Source organism: Mustela putorius, unplaced genomic scaffold (genome assembly GCF_011764305.1).
Source record: "Mustela putorius furo isolate JIRA1106 unplaced genomic scaffold, ASM1176430v1.1 tig00003845_pilon_pilon_pilon, whole genome shotgun sequence".
NCBI lineage: Eukaryota > Metazoa > Chordata > Mammalia > Carnivora > Mustelidae > Mustela > Mustela putorius.
In genome coordinates, this window is record NW_025421998.1 from 54,272,243 (window position 1) to 54,297,840 (window position 25,598).

General features: G+C 44.0%; 1 protein-coding gene and 1 long non-coding RNA gene across 2 annotated transcripts in view; one reads left to right on the forward strand and one right to left on the reverse strand.

The window, feature by feature from the left end:
• Positions 1-5,405: 5,405 nt before the first annotated feature.
• LOC106004907 overlaps positions 5,406-25,598 on the reverse strand; it is a 40,798-nt gene continuing 20,605 nt past the window's right edge. Inside the window, exon 3 of the long non-coding RNA XR_001177986.2 lies at positions 5,406-5,512. This is a non-coding gene — a long non-coding RNA (uncharacterized LOC106004907). The remainder of the gene's footprint in view (positions 5,513-25,598) is intronic.
• IL6 (interleukin 6) lies at positions 17,201-21,347 on the forward strand. The gene is made up of 5 exons (NM_001310169.1): positions 17,201-17,256; positions 17,422-17,612; positions 18,697-18,810; positions 19,706-19,852; positions 21,087-21,347. Exons 1-5 carry the CDS (start codon positions 17,238-17,240, stop codon positions 21,246-21,248), a joined length of 633 nt encoding a protein of 210 aa, NP_001297098.1. The 5' UTR covers positions 17,201-17,237; the 3' UTR covers positions 21,249-21,347.

A 25,598-nucleotide genomic window follows, 5' to 3' on the forward strand; every position in this document is an offset into this window, starting at 1 on the left:
CGGGAGGCAGAAGGAGAGGGAGAAGCAGACTCCCCGCTGAGAAGGCAGCCCACCATGGGCTCTATCCCAGGACCCCGGGGTCATGACCTGAGCCAAAGGCAGACACTGAGCCACCCAGGCGCCCCTGAGGTGAGAATTCTTATAGTCAGTGTTACTTAGTAAAATAAGGAAAGGGAGGCTCAGAAGTCCCACATGGGGTAAGGATGTGGCAGAACTGGGGCTCAAAGTCAATTTCAAGCCCCAATTCTACAGCACTCTGTTGCCACACACATTATATGAAAGTGGGGGTTTTATTTAAATTCAAATATATTAAGTGAGGACAGAGGAGTATCAGGGCTGATAGTGGCTTAAATGTCCTTCAGTTTGGCTGGGGACTGGTTTTTCATACCTTGTTTTAAGTACATACCTGGGAGATCTGGGGTGATAAAGGGCTGCTTAATTTTTCAACACCAGCTCCCAGAACACAAAGAGGAAGTCCCTTGGTTAGATGCATCCCAGACTTGGTACACTAAAGAAGCTATTAGGTTCTTAGGTCTCTAAAACTGAATTCATCCCCAGTAAGTGAACTGCTCAATGTCCCATATCATGCCTGGGAATCTTAACTTCTAGGAACCTTTCCTAAAAGCACAAGTTTTGGAATCTGACAGACTTGGGTTTAAATTCAGCTTTGCTAGCTGTGTGATCATAGGGGAGTTAACTGACCTCTCTGAACTTCAGTGTCTCATCTGTAACATGCGATTGTTGATTTGTATGAATGTATTTGGTCAACACAAGTTTCTCAACCCTTTCCTATGTGCCAGACAATGATATAAAAGTGAACAAGGTAAAATCTTCTCTACTCTCCAAAATTGCCTGCTCTGGTAGAGAAGACATAGATAAATTATTCTCATGCTACATAATAATTTCAATAGACATATAGAGAGTGACAGCATCTCATCTGTAGTAGAAGCTTCTAGTGCTCATTTATGTCCAATTCTCCTTTCCTTCCAGCCTCATGAGGGGACTACATTTCTGCCCCCTTGCACTTAAGCAGGGCAGTGTAATAGGGCTGGCCAGCAGCCCAAGAATGGGAGTTAACAGTACATTTAACTGCCAGCATGACACTCAGTATTCTCTTCATCTGCCACATGGACCAGGAGAGCCAAGGGTTCTGGATAATACGATTACAGGATGGTGAAGCTTTCATCAGCCCCTCCATGCAGGTCTGCAAGGAGAGCTGCCAGAGAGAATGATGACCCACACCTGAAAGCAGACTTTGACCGCCCAAACAATAAGTGTGTGTGAGGCCACTGAGATCTGTGGGTCAGAGTCACTACAGCATGATCCAGCTTTACTAACTCCTAAACCAGCCTGCAAAAGCCATTCTGAAGGAGCCAGAGTCCGAGTGCTAACTGGTGAGTGAGAACAGAGCCAGGGGATGAGGTGAGGAGGGACCATCAGAACGGAGAGGAAGGCAGAGCAAAGGCGGAGAGGGCTGCAGCAACCTGGTAAGGTGGGTAACAGCAAATAATGGGCGTGCTGGAATGTGAAGTGAGCAGGAAAGGGTCACGAGAGAGACTGAGGAGGCAGAGGAGATCAAACTGTGGAGAGCCTTGAGGGCTGTCGTAGTAGCTTGGCCCTTACCCTGGAGGGGGTGGGAACCACAGTGCTTCCAAGCTCAGGGGTGACATGCTTCTCTGGGTTATGTAGAGGAGGGGCTGGGGCGCGACCACAGGCAGGAGACCAAGATGAAATTAAACAACTTATGGAAAGTACCTACAGTACTACCTGACAGACAGAAGTACATCACTTCCCTTTTCCCCTCCCCTGCTCATGTATGAATGTTGTTCTAGAAACCAGCCAACTCTGTAGTTTGGCAATCTTACTTTGAGAGCTGTTTAGTAATAAATGCTTCCTTATATAAGAATTTATATATAAGGATGTCTCCTGTAGCCTTGCCTGTAGAGATGGCAAACTGGAAACAACCTGGGTGTTCATCGAAAGGAAATTGGCCAAAGAAATCATGGACCATGCTATACTATGCACCATTAAAAACAGTAAAAACTACATTAGCTGACCTGGATGGTTATTCATGATATAGAGTTAAGTGAGAAAAACTCGTTGCAGAGTAATATGCATTATATGATTTCACGACTTGAAAAATAAATAATAACCCAACCCTGTAGGTGTAATTATGGTGCCTGTTTGTATCCATTCGTGTGAGCCTGTGGCAGGGTTTGTGTGGTGATCTGGCTGTTAACAGTGGTCATCTTAAGGGGCTGGCAGTCTTGCCACAGTTAAATTAGTATGTGTTACTTTTATAATTTTTTTTAAATTAATAGAGAAATCAAAAGAAAACATCCTGGAGAACTGGAATTAGTAATGCCCTTCCTATGGTGATTATCATCAATTGCAAAAGCATAAATACCAATCTTTCTGCCAGAAGATCCCTTTTCTGGTTGAAGTTTCCTCCTCCCACTGGAAAGTTTTTGAGTCAAATACCCTACCTCCAAGTTCGCCGTGATTACTAATTCCAGTGGATTGGACCTAGACTCTCAGAGGATTTGAACGGATCCAGGCCTTCAATCTAATTATTCCATGAGAGGAAGCCTGTTCATTTTTAGGAAATGAATGGGCCTTCCCATCAGGATAAGCAAAATACTTTGGGCTGTGGGGAAAAAGCAACCAAGCTTCCAAATGGATTTATTGGCATTAAAAGACCAAGGACATGAATCATGGATCATTGAAAGCTCTTTGAGGGCTGGGACCACAGTCTTAGCAGGTGTTGATGAATTGATTTGAGCCTAACACCAAATGCAACCTGAGATACAGGATAATTAAGTTCAAGTCTCCCAGGTTCTAATTTGCCAGGCTTTACCACTGGGCACTATGAAAATAATATCCCCCATTTTTCCAGATACACCATCTTAGAGACACTGACATGCTGAATCAAAGGTGTCTGTGGGAGTTCCAAGTGGAAATGTCCACCAAACACTGAAAATATCTAGACTGTCAGTCTAAAATAAAATGTAAGAGAGATCTGAGTCACAGACGTACACTTGGCAGTCATATGTATAGGAGAGAAAGGTTAAGTAAAGCCACACAGGGATGAGCTGGCCCATGGAAAGCATAGGAGTGCCTGCAATGGTTTAGCATGATCATAAGTTATGCAGTTTAGAGGGATGACTAAGAGCAAGGAGTCCCTGGGTTCTAATCTCCACTCTACCCTAGCTGGGCACTCTTGGACTTGTTACTCGACTTTTCTAATTCTCCATTTTCTCATCTGAAAAATACAGTTGGCAATCAGCTCCGTTAGAAAACTGTGGTGAGAACTAAATGACATAATCTATGCAAAGTAGCTAGAGCACCTGGTGCCCAGGGAGCCCTTCCAAATGTTACCAAATTGAGGGGGGTCCGTTAGGACAGCAGACTGAAAAGCAGCCACAAAAAGGAGTGAGGACCAACAGGGAGGCCCAGCAGGAAGGTGTGGTGGGAGCTTCAGATCTGACACTGGAAAAGTAAGATTAGCTCTAAAATGCTCCCTATGGATTTAACAACAAAGAAGTCACTAGAACCAGGCCAAAGCTGTTCAGGGTGGAAGCCGGACAGACTGTTTCCAAAGCAAAATAGGCAGCATTACTAGCATTCCTAAAGATCCAGGAATGAAGGGCTATCTTTAAAAAAGTTTAAAGGAGGTAGAGGTACACTTTTATTACTGTCTTTCTAAGGATCAAAGTAATACATGATCAACGAAGAAAACCTGCAAAATCAAGTACAAAGAGAGGGGAAAGTTTATTCCCTCGTCCAGCAAGACCTGCATTTTCTCCTGGGTGTGCGCATTTATAGCAGGATGATAGACAAGACTAGTTCATCTTGTCGTGTGACAATCATAGTCTGTATTTGCTCAATACTTTGAAAACCTATTATTTAAGAATACTCAAGGAAAACTTGAAAGAATATTCTCCTGATGTCAGAGTATATTAAGACTTTTCATGTGTGGGCGCCTGGATGGCTCAGTTGGTTGAGCAACTGCCTTCGGCTCAGGTCATGATTTCAGACTTCCAGGATTGAGTCCTGCATAGGGCTCCCAGCTCCTTGGGGAGTCTGCTTCTCCCTCTGACCTTCTCCTCTCTCATGCTCTTTCTCACTCATTCTCTCTCAAATACATAAATAAAATCTTTAAAAAAAAAAAAAGATTTTTCATGTGTATCACAAAATCCAGAAGTCATAAAAGAAAGGATAAAAGTCTACTTCATCAAAATCTAAACTTTCTGCATGGGAAAAAAAAAAAGCCACTATAAACTAATAGAAACATGAATGATAAACCAAAAACACAGATGAAGAACAAAAGTTTACCCTTTGAAGTATATCAAGAGCTCCTTCAACTCAGTGTGAAAAGGATAAATACAGGGCGCCTGGGTGACTCAATCAGTTAAGCCTCTGCCTTGGACTCAGGTCATGATCTCAGGGTCATGAGATCGAGCCCCCACTAGGCTCCCTGCTCAGCAGGGAGTCTGCTTCTCCTCTCCCTCTTCTCCTCCCCCACCCACTCATACTCTCCTTCTCTCTCTCAAATAAATAAATAAAATCTTAAAAGAAAAAAAGGATCAATAACCAATAAAAACTCAAACCCTACGACACAGAGTTCATGGAAAGTGAAATAAAAATTGTTCTCAGATAGCTGACCAGATACTCTACCTTAATTGTAATGAGAGATGCGAATTAAAATGACACAGAGATATGTTTTCTCCCTCATCAGTCAGGCAAAGATCAAAACCGATAACGGTGACGTGCTGACAAGAGTAGGAGGAACAAGAGTTCTCGCTCCTTGCCAGGAGGGCTCACTTAGTATAACCTCAGTCTGCCTGTCCTCGTTGCTGGGATCCTTTGAGTAAGCAACTCATTTCTAGAAAACTATCCCACTGATACACTCACATGTGTGAAATCACAGATGAACATATTCATTGTAGTTTTATCTGTAATAACAAAAGATTGGAAACAACCTAAAATTCCATCAGTGGGGGATGGGTTAATAAATGGAATACAAGGGCTGAATGGAAGGAGACAGTGCTGTATCTCCTGAAAAGACACGATCACTACAACACATGCAACATAGGAAGCAAGCCGCAGTGTTAATCCACCACCACTTGTGTAAAAGAGTAAAACTAAATCGTGGGAAGTAGGAACATTTTGCTTATCAATGTATAGAGTATTTCTGGAAGGAATCACAAGGGGAAAAAAACCTGTAGAAGTACTTGTCCCTAAAGATATCAACTGGTTGGCTCAGGCAGGGTGGAAGTAATTAATTTTCCATGGAGTATCCTTTGGTGCCTTGTGAATTTTGTGCCATGGGTATGTGTCACCTATGCAAAAAGTAAAAAATAAAAATACAATATTTTAAACAAAATGAATCTATGGACCATTTTATTTGTCTTTATTTTTTTGGTGGCTCTTGCTCTTTTTTAGCGGTCTTTCTCTGTCACACCTTCATCCTCTTCTATTTCCCTTTCCCTCCTCTTGTCCCTTGCCCCACCTGTAATAAAACAACTTAAAAAATTAGCATCTGCTGACATTTTTGTCTATACCAATAACTGTTTTATGGTGATGATTTCATTCAATTTTCACAACCACCCTAGAAGGAAAGTTTTCTTTGCCATAGTTTGCAAATGAGGAAACTCAGGCACAGGGGATTGAAGACTTGCCCAAAGCCCTACGAGCAGTAAATGATGCAGCTGGCATTTAAACTAAGTCTGTCTCTGAAATCCATGCTTCTTGTAGTAAACTGTACTGCCTGCAGCACAGAGTAAATACACATACATACATATTTTTAAATTTATTAAATAAAGTGGGATACCTGGGTGGCTCAGTGGGTTAAGCCCTGCCTTAAGCTCAGGTCATGGTCTCAGGGTCCTGGGATCCAGCCCCATATTGGGCTCTGCTCAGCAGGGAGCCTGCTTCCCCCTCCCTCTCTACTTGCCCCTCTGCCTACTTGTGATCTCTCTCTCTGTCAAATAAATAAATAAAATCTTGAAAAAAATATTAAATAAAGCATTACAGTCTTTGTAATTTGAAAACTTGAAAATCAAGAGAGCTTAATATTTTATATGACCTATAAAAACATGTACACGGAGAAAATTTTTTATATTAAACTATTTTCTATTTCTAAATTCTTGATTATTTGTGATAGGTCAATTGAAAGGATACCCCACCTTTCATTCATTCATCAGCCCCAAGCATCTGGTAAGGGTTCAAAACTGTGCTTCCTATTCATTAGCATTGGAAGATGGAGCCCGCAAGAAGCTTTCAGTCCACTGCAGAGAGAGCAATATTAATGTTTATTGGGCTTCTCCTATGTGCCAGGCAGGGTGCTAAGCATTTTACATAGGTTTCAACAACTGTATGATATAATTGCTTCCCCTTCGTTTTACGAAGGAGAGAAATGAAGCTGGGATGTTCAGTAACTTCAAAGCTGACTATAGCCTGAAATGACAGAACAGGGATTTGAACCCAGGCAGTCCAGCTCGAGAGCCTGCGACATCACGATACTGCCTGGAAACTAATTAGTACAGTACATGATGCTACAGGAGAGCCCAGAGGGGAACCTTCACTATTCCTGGAAATGGGTCAGCGAAGGCTTCCGGGAGGATCAAGGCACGCAGTCTGCGTCTTGATGGAAGTTCAGAACCAAGAGATGTCGTGGCATCCGCAAGATGTCATTCTATCCTGTGATGAAACTGTTAGGAGAAAACTTACATCCTTTGGCAAGGGGGGGAATAAAAGCAGAGAACCTCATGTGGTCTGCCTGGGAGCTGTGCCATGTAAATGGAATCAAGTTCCTAATAGGGAGTTTTACATTTTACTCAATATTCTGAAGTTTAGCTATGACGCAGTCAAGTATGAACCAGGTTCCTGTCATCATGCGGGTGCCCTTAGAAGGAGGCAGGGGGTGGATTTAATGGCACTGTTTGTTTTCCTAATGAAATGTCCTAGAAATATGCAACAGAACTGTAACGGAGATGAATCAAAAGGAGGATGCAGTACACTAAGACACAATGCCAAGAATAACAGCAGGATAAGTCATTCCTCGTGATTTGGGTACAGTTAATTGCTAAACTTGTGATCCAAGAGGCAATCCTTTGGGGACCCTAAGAATGCTTCAGGGCTCCTCTCATTCTGTCCACTAAGGACCCCAAAGCTGGACTCCTGATTCATCAGTCTGGTTGAAATGGCACAGTGACAACACAGAAATCTACTAAGCCTGTGGGCTGCCACCTTGCCATGTCTAATTCTCTCACAGAGACAAGTCTCCTGCCCCTAACTCGCCCATGGCTCAAGAGCTGGGCCTCCCCTCTGCCCTGATCTACTATGGTATGAACCAGTATCTGGGGAAACTGGAAGGACATCCAATTCTGTAGAACAGAAATTTTGCCCTGTGCACATCCTGATTCCCCCAAAGTCAGCTGGTGGCCTGTTTATACAAACTGCAGACTTCATTCTACAATACAGCGGTGGCATGCTTTGACCAGAATAGTTTCTTTCCTTAAAAAAACCTTGGGGCGCCTGGGTGGCTCAGTGCGTTAAGCCTCTGCCTTCGGCTCAGGTCAGGATCCCAAGGTGCTGGGATCGAGCCCCACATTGGCGCTCTGCTCAGCGGGGAGCCTGCTTCCTCCTCTCTCTCTGCCTGCCTCTCTGCCTCCTTGTGATCTCTCTCTCTGTCCAATAATAAATAAAATCTTAAAAAACAAAACAAAAACAAAAACAAAAAACCCTTATGCCCGGGGCGCCTGGGTGGCTCAGTGGTTAAAGCTTCTGCCTTCGGCTCAGGTCATGATCTCAGGTCCTGGGATCGAGTCCCCCATCGGGCTTTCTGCTCAGCAGTGGGCCTGCTTCCTCCTCCTGTCTCTCTCTCTGACTGCCTCTCTGCCTACTTGTGATCTGTCTGTCAAATAAATTAAAAAAAAAAAAATCTTAAAAAAAAAAACCTTCCTAGGAACATCGCCAAGGGCAAGGGAAGCAAGGGCAAAAATGAACTATTGGGATTTTATCAAGATCAAAAGCTTTTGCACAGCAAAGGAAACAGTTAACAAAACCAAAAGACAACTGACAGAATGGGAGAAGATACTTGCAAATGAAATATCAGATAAAGGGCTAGCATCCAAAATTTATAAATTTATAAATTTAGCAAACTCAGCACCCAAAGAACAAATAATCCAATCAAGAAATGGGCAGAAGACATGAACAGACATTTCTGTAAAGAAGACATCCAGATGGCCAACAGACACATGAAAAAGTGCTCCATATCACTCGGCATCAGGGAAATACAAATCAAAACCACAATGAGATATCACCTCACACCAGTCAGAATGGCTAAAATTAACAAGTCAGGAAATGACAGATGCTGGCGAGGATGCGGAGAAAGGGGAACTCTCCTACACTGTTGGTGGGAATGCAAGCTGGTGCAACCACTCTGGAAAACAGCATGGAGGTTCCTCAAAATGTTGAAAATAGAACTACCCTATGACCCAGCAATTGCACTACTGGGTATTTACCCTAAAGATACAAACGTAGTGATCCGAAGGGGCACGTGGACCCAAATGTTTATAGCAGCAATGTCTACAATAGCCAAACTATGGAAAGAACCTAGATGTCCATCAACAGATGAATGGATAAAGAAGATGTGGTGTATATATACACAATGGAATATTATGCAACCATCAAAAGAAATGAAATCTTGCCATTTGCGACAATGTGGATGGAACTAGAGGGTATCATGCTTAGTGAAATAAGTCAATCGGAAAAAGACAAGTATCATATGATCTCCCTGATATGAGGAAGTGGAGATGCACCATGGGGGGTTAAGGGGGTAGGAGAAAAATAAATGAAACAATATGGGATTGGGAGGGAGACAAACCATAAGTGACTCTTAATCTCACAAAACAAACTGAGGGTTGCTGGGCAGAGGGGGGTTGGAAGAAGGGGGGTGGGGTTATGGACACTGGGGAGGGTATGTGCTATGGTGAGTGCTGTGAAGTGTGTAAACCTGGAGATTCACAGACCTGTACCCCTGGGGATAAAAATATATTATATGTTTATAAAAAATTAAAAAATTAAAAAAAAAACCTTATGCCCAACTGCCTTTGAAGTGTAAGAGCAAATAATGCCTTTGATACATGCTTTTCCTGCATTCCTTAAATAGTACCTCTATGACCACCAATCTCTGATTGCATTATTTTTGCCTCCAAAATATCCCTTTATTCCCTTGAGCCCACTGGTATCCCTTCCCCTTCATAGGAAAGCTGGTTGGTAGCATTTGCCAATTTCCATAGTGTAAACACTCCCACCTTGTCTACTGTGAAGCTACCAGTGGAAATCATTAAATGCAGAGTTGGGAAGAAATGAGCACATTGGCTCTCTTGAGCTGAACCAGTCAGCCCCACCACACCTCTGCCTGGGCTCCATCCTAGTCTTATGCTGAGACGGTTGCTCAGCAGCCATTATTTATCTCACCTCTACTCAGGGAGGTGAGCACATTTATATGCAGAAAGTAGTATCGAAAGGAAAAGCAGAAAACACACCATGTATGATATTTTTCTATTTCCCGTACATTTAGGTATGTATAGGTACATAGAAAGGTAACAAGGATGATTACAACCTCGTGATAACAATGATTATCACTCAGTGATTAGATTATTTTGCTATTTTTTTCCTTTTTTGCCTTTCTCTATTTTCTGTTTTCTACACTGAATATGCATTACTTGTGTAATTCTTTTTGGAGTTAAAAATAATTAAAATTTTGAATACTGATCTGTTCCTGCTTGTATGATGACTAATAAACCTATTTCCTTGCATTGATATGTCTGAGCTTCAACATCTTCTATATCGGTTTATTCTGCCTGTGGCGACCATGATCCCAGGCATGTCAAAATGGGAGGGTCCCCAAGCACCCACACTCAGGTGTGAACTAGAAGACAACATTAGACTTTCAGATTTCCAAGAACTATTTCCCAGTATAGAGTCCATGAAGAGTAGGCTCTGGATTATTAGGCATGGTTAGTGAAGAGCCACAGAATACTAAGTACTGGAGCAGGGAGGAAATTTGGAGAGTATCTCTCTAATGGATCCCTGAGATCAGAGAGCATTTCCCCCCAAATCCTCTCGTTATTCATCATGACGGTGCTCATCTCTACCAGAAGCCGACACTGAAGAAACACAAGAAACCAAAGGTTCAGCAATGCAATGAAAAGACAAGCCTAATTCATGGAAATATTACATTCAGCCAAAAGTTCTTGCTGGTAGCAAAAAGCCCAAACCTCCTTCTGAATCCTGCGATCCAAGACAAGTCAGGAAGGCTGAAAGGGGCCTTCCCAAACCTGGCCAACAGAGTGGCCACACGACATCAGATGGAAAAAGCCCAGAATCCAAATTTCTTCTCACACCTGACCTGCCCCAGACTATATTACATACCTGCTGTCTTCAATGGCTTTACTGGGGCCTCAGTCAACAAACCTGCCACAGAGAAAGGAGTATATATTACAGCCTCTTTGCTGATTATCCTGAAGGACAACAGAATCTGAGGCAGTTAGCAGCAACTGCTTAGGTATGAAGGCCCCAAACAAACCTATGGAAATGCAGTCTCTCCTTTCAAAGGCTCATTGGCTCCCAAGAAAAGTATGACCAGAAGACAATTTCAAATGCCAGAGTGGAGGAAACCACTTTGTGCATCCTGTTCACTTGCCAAGCTGACTAGTGCAGCAGGCCGTGCCTTCCCTCCTGCCACTACCTGTCACCTGTAGCAAAGTAGCACGAAAGCAACATGTCTTCCAAGATGGGAGACAAAGGGCCGTAATCCCACAGAGCCCTTCGGGGGATACAATACTGTTGCTCAAACCCAGACCACTGTGGAGACCCCACAACACAGTAGGAGCTACAGGTCCAACAGACCAAAGGGACAGCAGACCACCAGCCCAGCTTCCTGGGAACCCAGGCCACTAAGGCCACCCCTACACAGTGAGGGCAGCACCCCCTAGAGCCATGGCTATGGTCAAGGATTCTGCTCTGCATTGCCTACAACCACACCCATACATAGGTATACAGAACTCACTAGCTCAGCAGAAATTACTTATGATTCTTTGACCTGCTTACCTGGATCTGAATTCTTCTATAATAGTTTTAAGTAATCCAGGTGGACCCTTCTTCAGGAATAAGCCCCAACATCTCAGAATTACAGAGTGTTCAAAATGTCCAAAGTGTATCATGGAAATTATTCCACCATGAGAACGACAGAGATCTTCCCTACCCTCATAGATGCAGCTTGTGAAGTAGAACATATATGAGGTTTGGTTCAGAAAGACAAAGACACTCTCTTTTCAGCAAATAAGTAGCCAAAAGGGCAGGGAAAGGGGGTGAAATACGTCATAGCCAGCCCAGCAGAATCCCCTGGTCTTACCATTACATGTGATGCTTTCAAATGGGTTCTTAGTACCTTAATTTTGAGGGAAAGAGTGGAAGGAACCAGCCATTGCTTTTGCATGTTTAGTTTCTGCCTATGACACTGAACTCAAGAGAACTGAGACCTTTGGAGAAACCAAAGATGGTTCAAATGACTCGTGAGAATAAATTAACTCAGTGCTCCTTGCTGACAAGTTGACGTTTCCTTACTGTAAAGCAGAACCAGCAGCCACTGACACAGAAGGCCTGCCCCACAGATAGAGAAGAGATGAAGCACTGAAACTGAGCCTGAATGACCTCCCCTGTCCCAGGGCGCAGGGCCACTGGGACTCCTTCAGTATCAGAAAACCAAATTCTCATCACCAAACCAGCTTCAGAGCAGCTGGCTTATTAACATCAGAAAATTCACGCATTCTCTTCCAAGCCTAGAGACCAGAGGAAAGGGGACGTGAGGAGGGGGGGGCGGTCCCCAAGGCAAGGGGAGTCTACACTGTGGCCCCAAGAGAGGCCACTTCCCTCCTAAAATGCCTGGGATTTTCCACTTCAGTAGGGGAAGGTATCAAGGCAAAACACTGATAGCAAAACAATGAGGGCCTCCTCACTGACCTCCACGTATAGTGTGGGATCAGGCACCCAGCAGGCCGATATGCCCCTTTCCTGGGTTAGGGAGAGCGAGGCACAACCCCAGCACACCTTTGCCCTCAGAAAAGCTGAAGCCAAATCAAGAAGTTACCAGGAGTGACAACTGGGCATCAGAGTTCAAACTGGGCTGGCCAGGACTGGGATTGGGCCAGGCTGGGTACTGTCCAGAGCTCTGGTCTCTAGGTAGGGCTGTCCTCCAAGATCAGCCAGCCCTTTCCAAGTAGACATACCAAATATCCTTCATATTCTCTCTCTCAGTAAATACCACCGCTTTTCCCAAAGCAGACATTTTCTAGAGCCTTACTGACCTGGTGTCCGCTTAGCGGGAGCCAACCCCAGAAGGAGCTGTTAAATAACCCACTGTTTCAGTCTTTTTATGACTTAGTGACAAGTGAAACCATATTCTGACAGCAATTGCAAGTTCCCTAGTACCCAATGACTTCTCTTTTGTTCTTGGAATACTCCCTCTCACTAGATCACAGACCCACCCATCCCCAGTCCCTGGAATAAAGACAGAGACACTCTCTATCTTTATTGGATGAATGGATGGGTTCCATTCCAGGGGTACCCCAGGTGGCTCAGTCAGTTAAGTATCTGCCTTTGGCTCTGGTCATGATCACAGGGTCCTGGGATCTAGCCCCATGTCAGGCTCCCTGCTCAGTGGAAAGCTTGCTTCTTCCTCTCCCTCTGCCTGCCACTCCCCCTGCTTGTGTTCTCTCTGTCAAGTAAATTTAAAAATCTTTAGAAAAATAATAATAATAAAGACAGAGAGAACAACACCACATTTTAACCTGAGATGTGGAGAACACCTCTTCTCCTGAGAGCCTAAGGCCAAATGGAAGTTACTTTTTCTCCTTCACCTTGAATGCAGTGATGAACTCTCTGAAGTGGACCCCACAAACATGTAGGAAAGCAGTCATGGGCAGTATTCTGAGGGGCACAGACAGGACCAGCCAGCCTAGATAAGGTGGTAAAGGATGCAAAGCTACTTGGGTTCTCATCTTCCTGCCCATAGGTTCCCATCGTCCTGCCTTTCTTAGTCTCAGCTGCCCATCACTTCAAATCAGCTATGGTACAATCCAAAAACTGAGGTTATTAATAAATAAATTGCTGACAGCATGGCCTTTCCTGGTCATTTTTTACATATTAAAATATGATGCATGAGTTCTCCAAGTAGAAGATCCGCTGAGATCCAAAGAAAAGAAGCTACCGTGGTGGAGTTACAGATGTTATGTTAGTGCTTTGGAGCAAAAAAGAGCCCATTTTTCCCACAAGCAAATGCCAGCCAAAGCACTGATACTAATATAAATCCTAAAGGCTTGCAGTGTGCAAGGTGGCAGACAGTATCCTCCAGCCTCCCCATACACATGCATTCCCATCTCCACACCACTTGCTCTGATGCACAGAAGCATAAGGTTGCCAGAAGCATAAGGTCTGATGAAGTCATACTGCCTCACCCTAAAGGGCCACTTTCAAGACTATGAACAATGATGATGACCATGGACAGGGAAGGCTGGGGGTTTCTGTCATAAAAACACTTGGCAGAAAGCCTTGGAATTGGTGTAGGAGAAAAACACAAGCAGGCTCAATATCCAAATTGAGAGACCAGCCTTGGGGATCTTAATGTTCTCAAAAAGGGGAGAAACCACTTTTTTCCTTCATTCTTCACTTTTGCCAAAAGGCATTTTCAACAAAACATAGAATCTCATTTCTTCAGAGGAAGAATAACTGGGAGACCCCAGCTGATCACTGGCACTGAGGCCTGGCTCATTCACAGCAGGCAGGACCGCACGGGGGACGACAGAGCTGAGCTAAAGGACCTCTCCAAGGCAGGGACCCTGTGCACAGAATGTTACGGAGATCAAATGTTTCCTCCGGCATTGCTGATGAAGGAGAGTTAGAAAACAGGCAAGCAGGGACAAGGGGCCCATCCCTAAGAGGAAACCACCCTTAAAAGGATCGTACACCACCCTGGAAGGAGCCCTCCACCCTCTCCCATGTGATAGGTAGATGAAAACCTGATTGGATGATGGGCACAGGGAGGGTTAATCAGATTAAAATAGCCCACTAACAAGTCCATAAAAACCTCTAGACTTAAAAACTTCCAGGACAACCCTCTCAGTTCCCCTCCCTCTTTGGGACTTTGTACTACCACTCCATAAACCTTGTTTTGCTGCCCATCATGCTACCTGGTCTACCTCTTCATTCTTTAAGCAGCATGACCAAGAAACAACAGGCACTGAAGGAGAAAATCCTGTAACATTACTACATACCAGGGATTTTTCACACTTCATCTTTCAGTCTTCACAACAGCGATATGGGAAGCACTGCTATTATCTCAGTTTTATTAGATGAGCAAACAAGAGCACAGATCCTTGGGGGAACTTAGCCAAGGTCATACAGTAAGTGTCATAGAGCTGGGCTTTAAATCCATGCTGTACAACTCAAAATCCTGTGCTCCACGCAGTAGAGAACTGCCTAGGTGGCATCCACACAACAGGAAATCGTAGTGTGTGTATATTTACGTACAAATGTGTATGCATGTGTGTACAATATATAACAATCATGTAAATCCAGAGTGTTCCAGAGGTTTTCCAGAAGTATGTACCTAGGTTGCTAAGAAAACCTCACCCAGCTTAGGGTAACAGAGGATTTAGTTGAAAATGCTATGGGTCATGGATGCTTGGGTGGCACAGTTGGTTAGTTGGTTGTGTCTGACTCTTGATTTCGGCTCAGGTCATGATCTCAGGGTTCTGAGATGAAGCTCTATGTGGGGCTTCCCACTCAGTGGGGAGTCTGCTTAAGATTCTCTCTCTCCCTCTGCCCCTCCCCTTGCTCTCTATCACTCACATGAGCATGCGCACATGCTCTTGCTCTCTTAAAAATCTAAAAAGAAAAGAAAACATGTGGGTCAGGGGCTACCTCTGAGGAGAGGACCTGGAAAGGAAGGAGATTTACTTTTCCCTGTATGTCTTGATGTCATGTTTGAACATTTTATCATGATACATGTACTTCCTACTTTAAAACCTTGTATTTTTTTAAGATTGTATTTATATATTTATTTGAAAGAGAAAGAGCACAAACAGGGAGAGCTAGAGATGGAGAAGCAGCTCCCCACTGAGCAGTGAGCCCAGCATGGGACTCAATCCCGGGACCCTTGATCATGACCTGAGCATAAGGCAGATGCTTAATCAACTGAGCCACCCACATGCCCCTTTAAGAACATTTAACTGAAAAGAAAAATCTGTATGTGGTTGAGTCACTAAGTATTTGAAATTTACCGAGTCATACTTTCTAAAACATAGATATCTGAGAAAAAGCAATCCCACATTACAGAGGCCTACTGCATGCATCACAGCGGGGGCCAGGAGAGATGGCTTCATTCAGTGCAGGAGAGAGGACTCGGCTGGGGGTGTCTGAGTTGCTCAAGACCCAAGAACAGTAAAAGCGAAAACATTCAACCATCCTCTCCCATTTTCATTTTCAAACAAAAAACCCCACTACCGCCACAGGACCTGTCTCTGTTTAGAAAGTCAGTGAAAGAATGGATGACCTCACTTTCCCCAACAGGCGAGTCCTAAAGTGTTGTTCACAAAACAAAACTTGAGTAAATCGGTTCATTGCAGAAGTCCTAGCAGAAGTCCTTGTTTTCGCAATCCTGATGAGATCTTTGCAAAGCAAAGAAGGTGATCAGTGATAATACAATGTTTTGTAAATCTTTCTTTCTTTCTTTCTTTCTTTCTTTCTTTTTTTTTGATGCTGTACAAGGGTCCTAGTTGCAGCTTGGAACCAATCTTGTGAGCTGCCTGGGTGTCTGAGAGACTGGTAGGGCAGCTTGGTCTAGAGCCCATTTGCATGAGACCAAGGACCCTCCTGCAAGAGACGTCATTATAAGGGCAGAGGGAACCTGTACAAGCTGTACAGGTTCAACCCAATAAGAAAACCTAGGGCAAGCGTGATTCAGAACCTTAGATCCTTGTCTGCATTAGGAAATTTCTGCCCAGCTGCCTCTGAACTCAAGACAAGTCATACAGCAGAAGAAAGTTATGAATACAAGCTCTAGAAAATGTCACAAGGTCCTTCTTTGACATCCCATCAAAGAGGTAAGTGGTATTCTCTCTACTTCTGCCCTGAACCAAGTGGGTGTCGTTAACTTGAGGGCCCCAGCAGAGACAAAAACCACCTGGGCTCCTCAGACCTCCATCTCAGGAGTAGGGCAACCCTGTTGCCAGCAGTGGGGACAGTGCCAGCAGCCCAAGGCAAACCCCTTGACACAGAGATCCAAGTCTTCACCAGGGGCCCCAGGGAGAGAGGGCTGAGGCTGACCCGGCTCAAGTGGTCTGGAAGAGGTGAGAAAGAAACTGGTAGATGCCACATGGTGGCACAAAGGAGTCAGGTACATGAGCACGGACGGCACACTATGCCTGGAGGTACCTGTAGAGAGCGTGAGATCTGGGGGCAGGCAGGCAGTCTGCAACAGCTGGTCACGGAGACAGCCAGGAAAGGGAAGTCCTGCAGATGGCTCCTGGTGGCACCTTACTTGAAACCCCAGGCTAGTGGGCTGTGTCGTGGTCTGAGGAAGCTCAGTTCAAAACATCTTAGGTTTTTACAAATATGAGTTAGCTGGAATACAAAATCCTAGCCTGTTAATCTGGTAATTGAAGTATTTTTTTAATCATAGCCAGGCTTAGCTTCTCACCCAGCCCGCACCCCCCACCCCGCCCCGCCCCAAACTTCATGCAAGACTTCAGCTTTACTTTCCCTCTTAAGCCATGCCAAAATGCTGAGTCACTAAAAATAAATAAATAAATAAATAAATTTTAAAAAAATAAAAAAGCAGAAAAGAAAGTAAAGGAAGTGTGATCCTGCTTCTTAGTTCTAGCCTTCCTAATGACCTAAGCAGCACTTTTTCCCCGAGTTGTGATTCCTGTGATGCTAAAGGACGTCACATTGCACAATCTTAATAAGGTTTCCAATCAGCCCCACCCGCTCTGGCCCCACCCCCACCTCCAACAAAGATTTATCAAATGTGGGATTTTCCCATGAGTCTCAATATTAGAGTCTCAAGCCCCAATAAATATGAGACTGGGGATGTCTGAGGTTCATTCTGCCCTGGAGCCCACCAGGAACGAAAGAGAGAGATCCATCTGCCCTCCAGGACCTCAGCTATGAACTCCCTCTCCACAAGTAAGTGAAGGCAGTCCCTAGCCCTGGGACCGCCCGGCTGCCTGGCCAAGCGGAGGGAGGGGTGTGTGTCCGCTGGGAGGGCTGGCAGGGCGCCAGCAGCCAGAAGCACAGCTCCCCCAGCGGTGCGCTCTGCTCACTGGCTGCTCTCCCTTGCCTCCGGCACAGGCGCCTTCAGTCCAGTGGCCTTCTCTCTGGGGCTGCTCCTGGTGATGGCTACTGCTTTCCCTACCCCGGGACCCCTGGGAGGAGATTCCAAAGATGATGCCACCTCAAACAGACCACCACTCACCTCTGCAGACAAAATGGAAGACTTCATTAGGTTCATCCTTGGCAAAATCTCTGCATTGAAAAAGGAGGTGGGTAGGCTCAACTGAGGGTGATAAAGGGCCTGTGTGGGCATTCGTCTCCTGGCCCCTGGATGTGGACAAGGGCTTCTGCACTGGGAGGTCTGAGCTGGGTTCTGGGGCAGTACAGATTTCAGGCCAGAGGGGCAGACTGTCTGCTGTACTTCTTTTCTGCCGCTGGTCTGAGGGAGCTCCTTTCCCTCCTGGAAAACATACAGTGGGGCTGAAATCCATGCCCTCTGGCCCTATTCCCAGTCCCATACTTGGCAGGAGCTGGGCATCACTGTCTCCCAGGACTTCCTTATCCCTAACCAAAAAAATAAGGTCTTTCAATTTTCTTGTGTCTCTTGGACTTTGGAAGGATTAGCAAAGTGCCACCTGAAAGCAATGTTGAGCTTCTCAGGACAATCATAGGACTTTTAGGTTATGGGAGTTCAGTGATTAGGGACTCCCTACAGTAATTCCAGCATAGAAGATGCAAGTGGCAAAATCATAGGTAGGTTAAAGCATATAAGATCCAAGTGGCAAGATCATAGGTAGGTTAAAGCAGCTCCAAAGCTTCATAGGTAAGGGGTAATTTGGCTCTGTTTGGTGGAAAGGAAAGAACTGAGGAGAGTAATGGGAGCCCTGAAATAAATCTAGTTCTGGTTCTGCTGAACCAGCTTTGTGATCTTTGGTGAATTCCCTACCACCTCTGGGCCCCCTCTGTAAAATTATGGAATTGGACTAGATGATTTCATAGGTCCTTCTAGCTGGAACGTGATACAGCTCAAATCATTTTCACCCAATTATCATCAAAATTGCTGTCACGTACACACACATACACACACCTTACAGGGGAGGAGTTTCATTTTCCCCAGTTTGAAGAGATAGGGATGCAGAGACTCAGGATAGGTAACAGGTGTGAAGTCATAGGTGAGCTCAGCATTGAACCCAAGCATGCCCATCTTCACTAGACCTCACTTGCCTGGAGGCTAATGCTCTATAATTTCATTTTCTTAGAGAACTTCCTGCAGTGGTAAAACATGAATCGGCCCTCTAGTGGTGTTTGTTTTAGAGGCACTTAAATGATAACAGTTCTGGTATTCCTTCCCAGATGTGTGAAAAGTATAACAAATGTGAAGACAGCAAGGAGGCACTGGCAGAGAACAACCTAAATCTTCCAAAACTGGCAGAAGAGGACAAATGCTTCCAGTCTCAATTCAATCAGGTATGAACACATCACGTTCACTTTTAGCTACTCCTTAGTCAAAAGTTCTCCCTCTTACATGCAGCGTCTGTATACATACAGTCCAGGCAGAAAACAAAGAAGGGGATCAATGTAAAGAATGTCATGTAAATTTCAGGAGGAGGCCAACTTAAATCTTCCTAAAGGCAAGTTATTTTTGAATGGCATGGTTAGAGACAGCCCTTCTGTGCTGGGATTTTCACAGCTGTCAAATGTTAGAAACCCCAGCAGGTTTAGCTAATACATTCTGGATAAGGTGGTCCATCTCCTCCTTGGCTGCCTTTAGCAGGATCCAGGTCTGCCCTTCCTGTAGAGGTCATTCTCTACCCGCTTCTCCTTCCAGACAGTGGGATCCGCTAAAGGCTTCAGCCCATATTGACAACAGCAGGAGTAAAGCCACGAGGGAGGATATTAAGGGGAGAATCAGAGAAGGACCCCCTTGCACCTATCAGGCATTGGGTAAAACTGATAAAGTAATGTCTCTGTCCAGATATTTTTAAAGGGGCCATCTGAGGCTGTCTGATGTCTCAAAATAAAATGCTCAGAAGTATTTGAAGTCTGGAAGGGCAGAGGAAGAAGTTGATGACTTGTAGCAACTTAACTTTTTATTTTTATTTTTTTTAAGATTTTATTTATTTATTTGACAGAGAGAAATCACAAGTAGATGGAGAGGCAGACAGAGAGAGAGAGAGAGGGAAGCAGGCTCCCTGCCGAGCAGAGAGCCCGATGCGGGACTCGATCCCAGGACCCTGAGATCATGACCTGAGCCGAAGGCAGTGGCTTAACCCACTGAGCCACCCAGGCGCCCCACAACTTAACTTTCTAAAATTGATTATATCTTTCTAGTAATAACCAATTTTCCCATCTTTCCTCTTAGGAGACCTGTCTGACAAGAATCACTACCGGTCTTCAGGAGTTTCAGATACACCTGAAATACCTAGAGGCCAACTATGAGGGTAATAAGAACAATGCCCACTCTGTGTACATCAGCACCAAACACCTGCTCCAGAAGCTGAGGCCCATGGTGAGCATTCCGTCATCCCCTTCCTTGGTGTGAGGAAGACAGGCTCAAAGAAAGGGACCTAGGCAACTTGGGAGTGCAAAGCCAATTCAAAAGAGATAGCTACATGTAAAGGAAAGGATCTAAGAAATATTTCCTGATAGTTGAAACCTTTTTTTTTTTTTCTTTTGGCTCTCTTCTGTAAAAGACATCACTAACCATATTTAAAACTATATTAAATTAGGTGGATTTTAACATCAAATTCTACTAGGACATCTTAAGAAATATTAAAAAAAAAAATCTGTAGAGGCAGAAGGAAGCACACATCCAATCCTGCTCAGTGATCCATGATAAAAAAGAACAGAGAGCACAAAAATTATTTTAATATGTTAATTATTGTCAAATGATATCCTTGTCATTGTGGTATTTTCAACTCTTTCCCTCTACTTTTTGCCAGAAGAGTTAATGTAGAGAAATGGAGAAAGGCTAGAAGAGCAAGTACCAAAGGCTTTGGTCATTACAAAGCCGTTCAAATGTCACCGAATGGAGGCTTGAGGGCACAGCATAGGGATGAGCTTCTGAACAAAGCACAGTGGGAAGGTCTCCAGAGAAGCAGGCACATTGGTGTTGATACTGCTACTACCTTTCCTGGCTGTTTGCCTTAAACCAGGGCTTTTCCCACTTTCAATTGCACACCAAACCTGTGGGGATCTTGTCACAGTGCAGACTTGGATCCAGCAGGTCTCGGGTGAGACCCGAGACTCTCATCATCCCTAATAAGGCCCAGGTGATGCCAACACTGCAGTGCCCTAGAAGCACACTTTGGAGATGCAAGGCCTCCCACAATTACCTAGACTCTTGTTAGTGGGTCTGTGAAAAGGTGTCTCTTGGTCATCCCTACACCCCATTAGATGAGTGGACCCTCAGAAGATGCCAGCTGGATGAGGCTATGTGCCAGGCACTGTCTAGCTTAAGAGAAGACAAGATACAATGGTTGCCCTCGAGATGCTCATGGTTTAACAGAGAAAGAGCAGTGAAGGGATGACTAGAATTCAGTTGCTGTGAAAGGCCTTCATGCTGGGTGGGCTCGGGTGGGCTTGGAGGAGGGGCACCTCACCCTACCTGGGCAGGCAGCGCCAAGTAGTCTCCTTCACCCCAAATTTGAATGTCTTTTCACAGTCCAGAGCATCCCTCCACTCAAAAGGATTTGTTCAATATTTAAATAGTTCTTTTCACTTTCTTTTCCCCTCATGTGAAGAATCGGGTTGAAGTGACCACCCCCGACCCTACCACAGATTCCAGCCTGCAGGCTCTCTTCAAGTCGCAGGACAAGTGGCTGAAACACGTAACAATTCACCTCATCCTACGGAGCCTTGAGGATTTCCTGCAGTTCAGCCTGAGGGCCATTCGGATCATGTAGCCTGGGCATCTAAGATTGCTGTAGTTCATGGGCATTCCTTTCTCTGGTTAGAAACCTGTCCATTGGGCACATAACTTATGTCGTTCTCTGTGAAGAACTAAAAGTATGAGCGTTAGGACACTATTTTAATTATTTTTAATTTATTGATATTTAAATATGTTGAGTTAATTTATATAAGTAATAGATATTTATATTTTTTATGAAGTGCCACTTGAAATATCTTATGTATTCATCTTGAAAAAGTTAACATAAAATGCTATGCAGCTTGAATATCCTCAATGTTTTGGAGTCAGGTCATTTCTTGGAATATGTAGGTTTACCTCAAATATATGGCTAACTTATGCATATTTTTAAAAGAGATATTTATATTGTATTTATATAATGTTTAAGTTGTTTTTATACCAATAAACATCTTTCTAAAAAAAATCAGCCAACTAAGCCTCTGTGTGTCCCGTGAAGATATTAACATAAACAAGTTTCTGTTACCAGCACCACTAAGAGCCAAAAAGAGCTCCAATCACCCAGGGAAAGATAGAATGGACACCTACTCTACAGCAGGCACGTGCCATACGTGTTGTATCTATGATATTTAATCCCCACCCTTGTGTGTTTTTTTATGGAGATGGGAGAGTAAGGGATTTCCCCAAGTCACCTCACTGGAAGGTCAGGCACAGGCCCAGATTTTAAATCCAGGTCTAATTGCCTTCAGGCCCCCTACTCCTAACCTTTAGGTCCCGCTGCTTCCCAGGAAACCTTTTCAAAGATGTAGAAAAATCCCAACATGTTAATACAGATTTGATCAAAAGCCTTTGAAATGACATAACCACTTGTACAGACCAAGCAATGTGCACTTCCAAACAATAACTAGAAGCTCTGCCTCCCCACTCTGAGTCCCTTCAACATTACACATACCTCTCTATCGTAGCACCTACCACACTGCCCCAGATGGTGTATCTTTCCAGTCAGGCTTCTTTCTTCAAGAAGGCAGACTCTATTGTACTCATCTTTGTATCCTGAGCCCATGGCCCAGAACTTGGACATAAGAGGCCCCAGTAAACATTTGTTAAATGAAGAAACCATATACATAGAAACAGAAGACACTTCAATTTGGGGGGACATATACTGTTGGTCAATGAGTGGAGAAATTACAAATAATGTGTCCTTATGTATCTTCATCTTTAAAAAAAAATAGCAAGAGTTAGGAAGAAACAGTCTAAGATGTAGAGGAGGCAATGAATAGTCAGTGTGTGTGTTTGTGTGTGTGTGTATACACATATACATGTATATATATACATGTATATATTTCCTCTCCTACCAGCAATATTCTTCATGGTAAGAGAGGCAATTTGAGTAACCACACATAGCCCACTATCCCACCTCAACACTGTGCTGGGAATTTGGTAAAGATTTCCCCCTTTCAGCCCAATAAATATGAAATTTCTACCTTCTATTAAAGCTTTCCCCACTTTGGTCATCACAGACTTCTTCCACCATGGGAAGAATTCTACTGAGCAAAACAAGGTCCACAGAAGCAAGGACTGAAAGGAGCCAAGCAAGATAAAAGCCACATACTCTGATTTCTACGAACCAGGCATCACAAGTGGGTTTCCCAAAGTGGGAGCCAAATCAAAGAACAAAGAGAAATAGCGGTTGACCAATGCATCAATTCCTCAAACAAAAATTTTTTGAGCCCATATATAAGTCGGGCAATGCTGGGGATGCAGAGATGAACAAGCTAGACACATCCCCAGCCCTACGTGGCATGGAAGACAGACAATGAACAGAGAATGTAAAGTGTGAGGAGGTTTACAAAAGAGAAATGTGAGGTCTGCTGAGAACGTATTTGGGGGGCACCAATAGCAGGGAAACATAAGCCTGGGGAGGGCACTCATGGAGTCTTAACTGAGGGAGATATTTGGACTGAGATATAAAAGATATGTAGGAGTTAGGCTAAAATAGGTGGGAAGAGCACTCCCGACAAAGGGAACAGCATGTGCAAAAGTCTGAATCAACAGAGAACTGGCTAAGACAATGAGAATTATGTTATGTCCAATACATAATGAACAAGGAGGGTGGCTGAGAGGTTGGGGAGGGAGGCTTGGAGCATATGGACAGTCATATGTGAGAAGAAGGTACTGACAGATTTTAAGTAGTAGAAGGACATATTAGATTTACATTTTAATATGATCCCTCAAGTTGCAATATGGAGAATGGATAGGAAAGGATCTGAAAGAGGATATTGGAGGAACATCATTAGCCCAGGGGAGAGAAATGACAATATCCTGGAAGGCAGCTATGCTCACCACTATACCACCAACGCAGATGACAATATCCTGAATTAGGTTGGCGGTAATTGCTAGAAAAGACAAGGTGATAGCAGCCATCTGCAAAAGATATGTAGCAGTTAGTTCAGTAGGATCTGGTGACTACTGACCAAGATTCAGGAATCACAGAGGCCACCAAGGCTTTGAGAGAGGTAAGAAGTTGGGATTAGATGGAGGAATAAAATACAAAGAATTTTATATTTCAGAGTTTTCATTTATTCATTTGTTCAAATGCTCTCTGAGCATCTGTAATATGCCAGATTCTTTGCCGGGCCCTGGGGTTATATTGATGAGTAAAACAGACTAGGTCTCTGTTCTCAAGGAGCTTACAGTCTAGAGAAAACAATTCAAAGAAATAACTGCTGTATGCTAAGTGTGTGTGCTATTGTTATGAGATGAATTATGTCCCCTAAAAGGATTTGTTGAAGTCTTAACCCCCAGTACCTGCTAATGTGAGCTTACTTGGAAATAAGATCTCTGCAGATGTTATCAAGATACGATGAGGTCAGTAGGGTGGACCTTATAAGAAGAGAAGAGACACACAGGGCACAAGTCCATGCAAAGGGAAGCAGATACTGGAGAGATGATCCGCAAACCAAGGACGGTCAGAATCAGCAGAAGGTAGGACAAGACAAGGATCTCTCCTAAAGCCTTTAGAAAGAGGGTGGCCTGCTCAGACCTTGATTTTGGACACCTGGCCTCCAGACTGGTGAAAGAATAAATTCCATAGGAAACTAACACAGCTACCAAGAACAGCACACAGTCAATAGGAGGGCCCAAAGTAGAGGGTTCAGGAAAGGCTTCCCAGAAGAAAATGACATTTAAGCTTTATTCACGAACATAAAGCAAATACAGCAACCTTGGGCTAGCCCAGCGCTGAAGAATGCAGGGAGGTTCCTGTTCACCACTGGGGAAAATGGACAATGGGAGGTTGAAAATATAAGAAGATTCAGAGAAGTGATGAAGGAGAAACCCAAGGTAAGATTTCAAAGCAAGAAGGGATAGCAACAATCTGTAATAGAGAGCGCCAAAAGGAAGGCCGTGGTCCAGATTTAACTTCTAATAAAACTTCCAAGTTTCTGGTGGGTTAAGAATGGAAAGGAAGGGATGAACCAGCCCCAATGCTCTAAGAATAGACTATTAATAATGATAATAGAAGTGGAAGTGTCACTGAGCACTTACTGCGTGCCCTATATAGTTCATTATATGTATTACTTCAGAGACACATGTCTTAACCAAAGGAGCAGGGAGTCTAAGCAACTTGTGTTAAGTCGCAAAGGGTGTAAATTCCATTAGCCATTATTCTTTCAAATCAATTCTCCACTTCTTCAGAGTAATAGTTTGAAATGGACCTGTGGCTCCCCATCAAGAGACTACATTTCCTATTCTCCTTTGCAGATAGGTGTTGCTATGCTGGGAAAGCACATGGCTCATTAGAAAAGACTGCTTGTAAGCTTGGTTCCTGGCTGGCATCTGGAAACTTGACTGGTAAACACTCCCTTACATCAATCCAAAACTTTCCCTATGATAAGAGTGCCAAAACTGTACAAACCATATGGTTTATACTAATTACCTGCTTTCCTCCTGAGAATACGAGATTTTAATATGTGCAAAGCAGAGGATACCCCAATAAAAACTACGGGCACCAAGTTGTTAATGAATATCCCTGGCAGACATGTGTTGTCACAAGTCATTGCTAGAGGAATTAAGCACATCCTGTGTGGCTCCCCTGGGATAAGACTCTTGGAAGTTTGTGCCTGATTTCCTCCAAAATTCACCCCGTGTGTCTCTTTCCTTTGCTGAGTTTGCATTGCATGCTTTTGCTGTAATAAATCACAGCCATGAGTATGAATCCTGTGACTCATTCACACTGAGTTCTGTGAGTTCTCCCTAGTAAATCACTGAACCCGAGGGTGGTGCTGGGAAACCCCGACAGAGCGGCTAAGTTTTCAACAAGGAAACGTGAGTAGAACTGATGTTGTAATTTTACTTTCACTTGCCAAAAAAGATATTACTTGCCCCCCAT

Bases quoted from the DNA above. Each gene is read 5' to 3' on its own strand.
- IL6 (NM_001310169.1), top strand. The intron at 17,613-18,696 runs GTGGGTAGGCTC...ATTCCTTCCCAG, and splicing joins TCTCTGCATTGAAAAAGGAG to ATGTGTGAAAAGTATAACAA. The intron at 19,853-21,086 runs GTGAGCATTCCG...CCTCATGTGAAG, and splicing joins TCCAGAAGCTGAGGCCCATG to AATCGGGTTGAAGTGACCAC.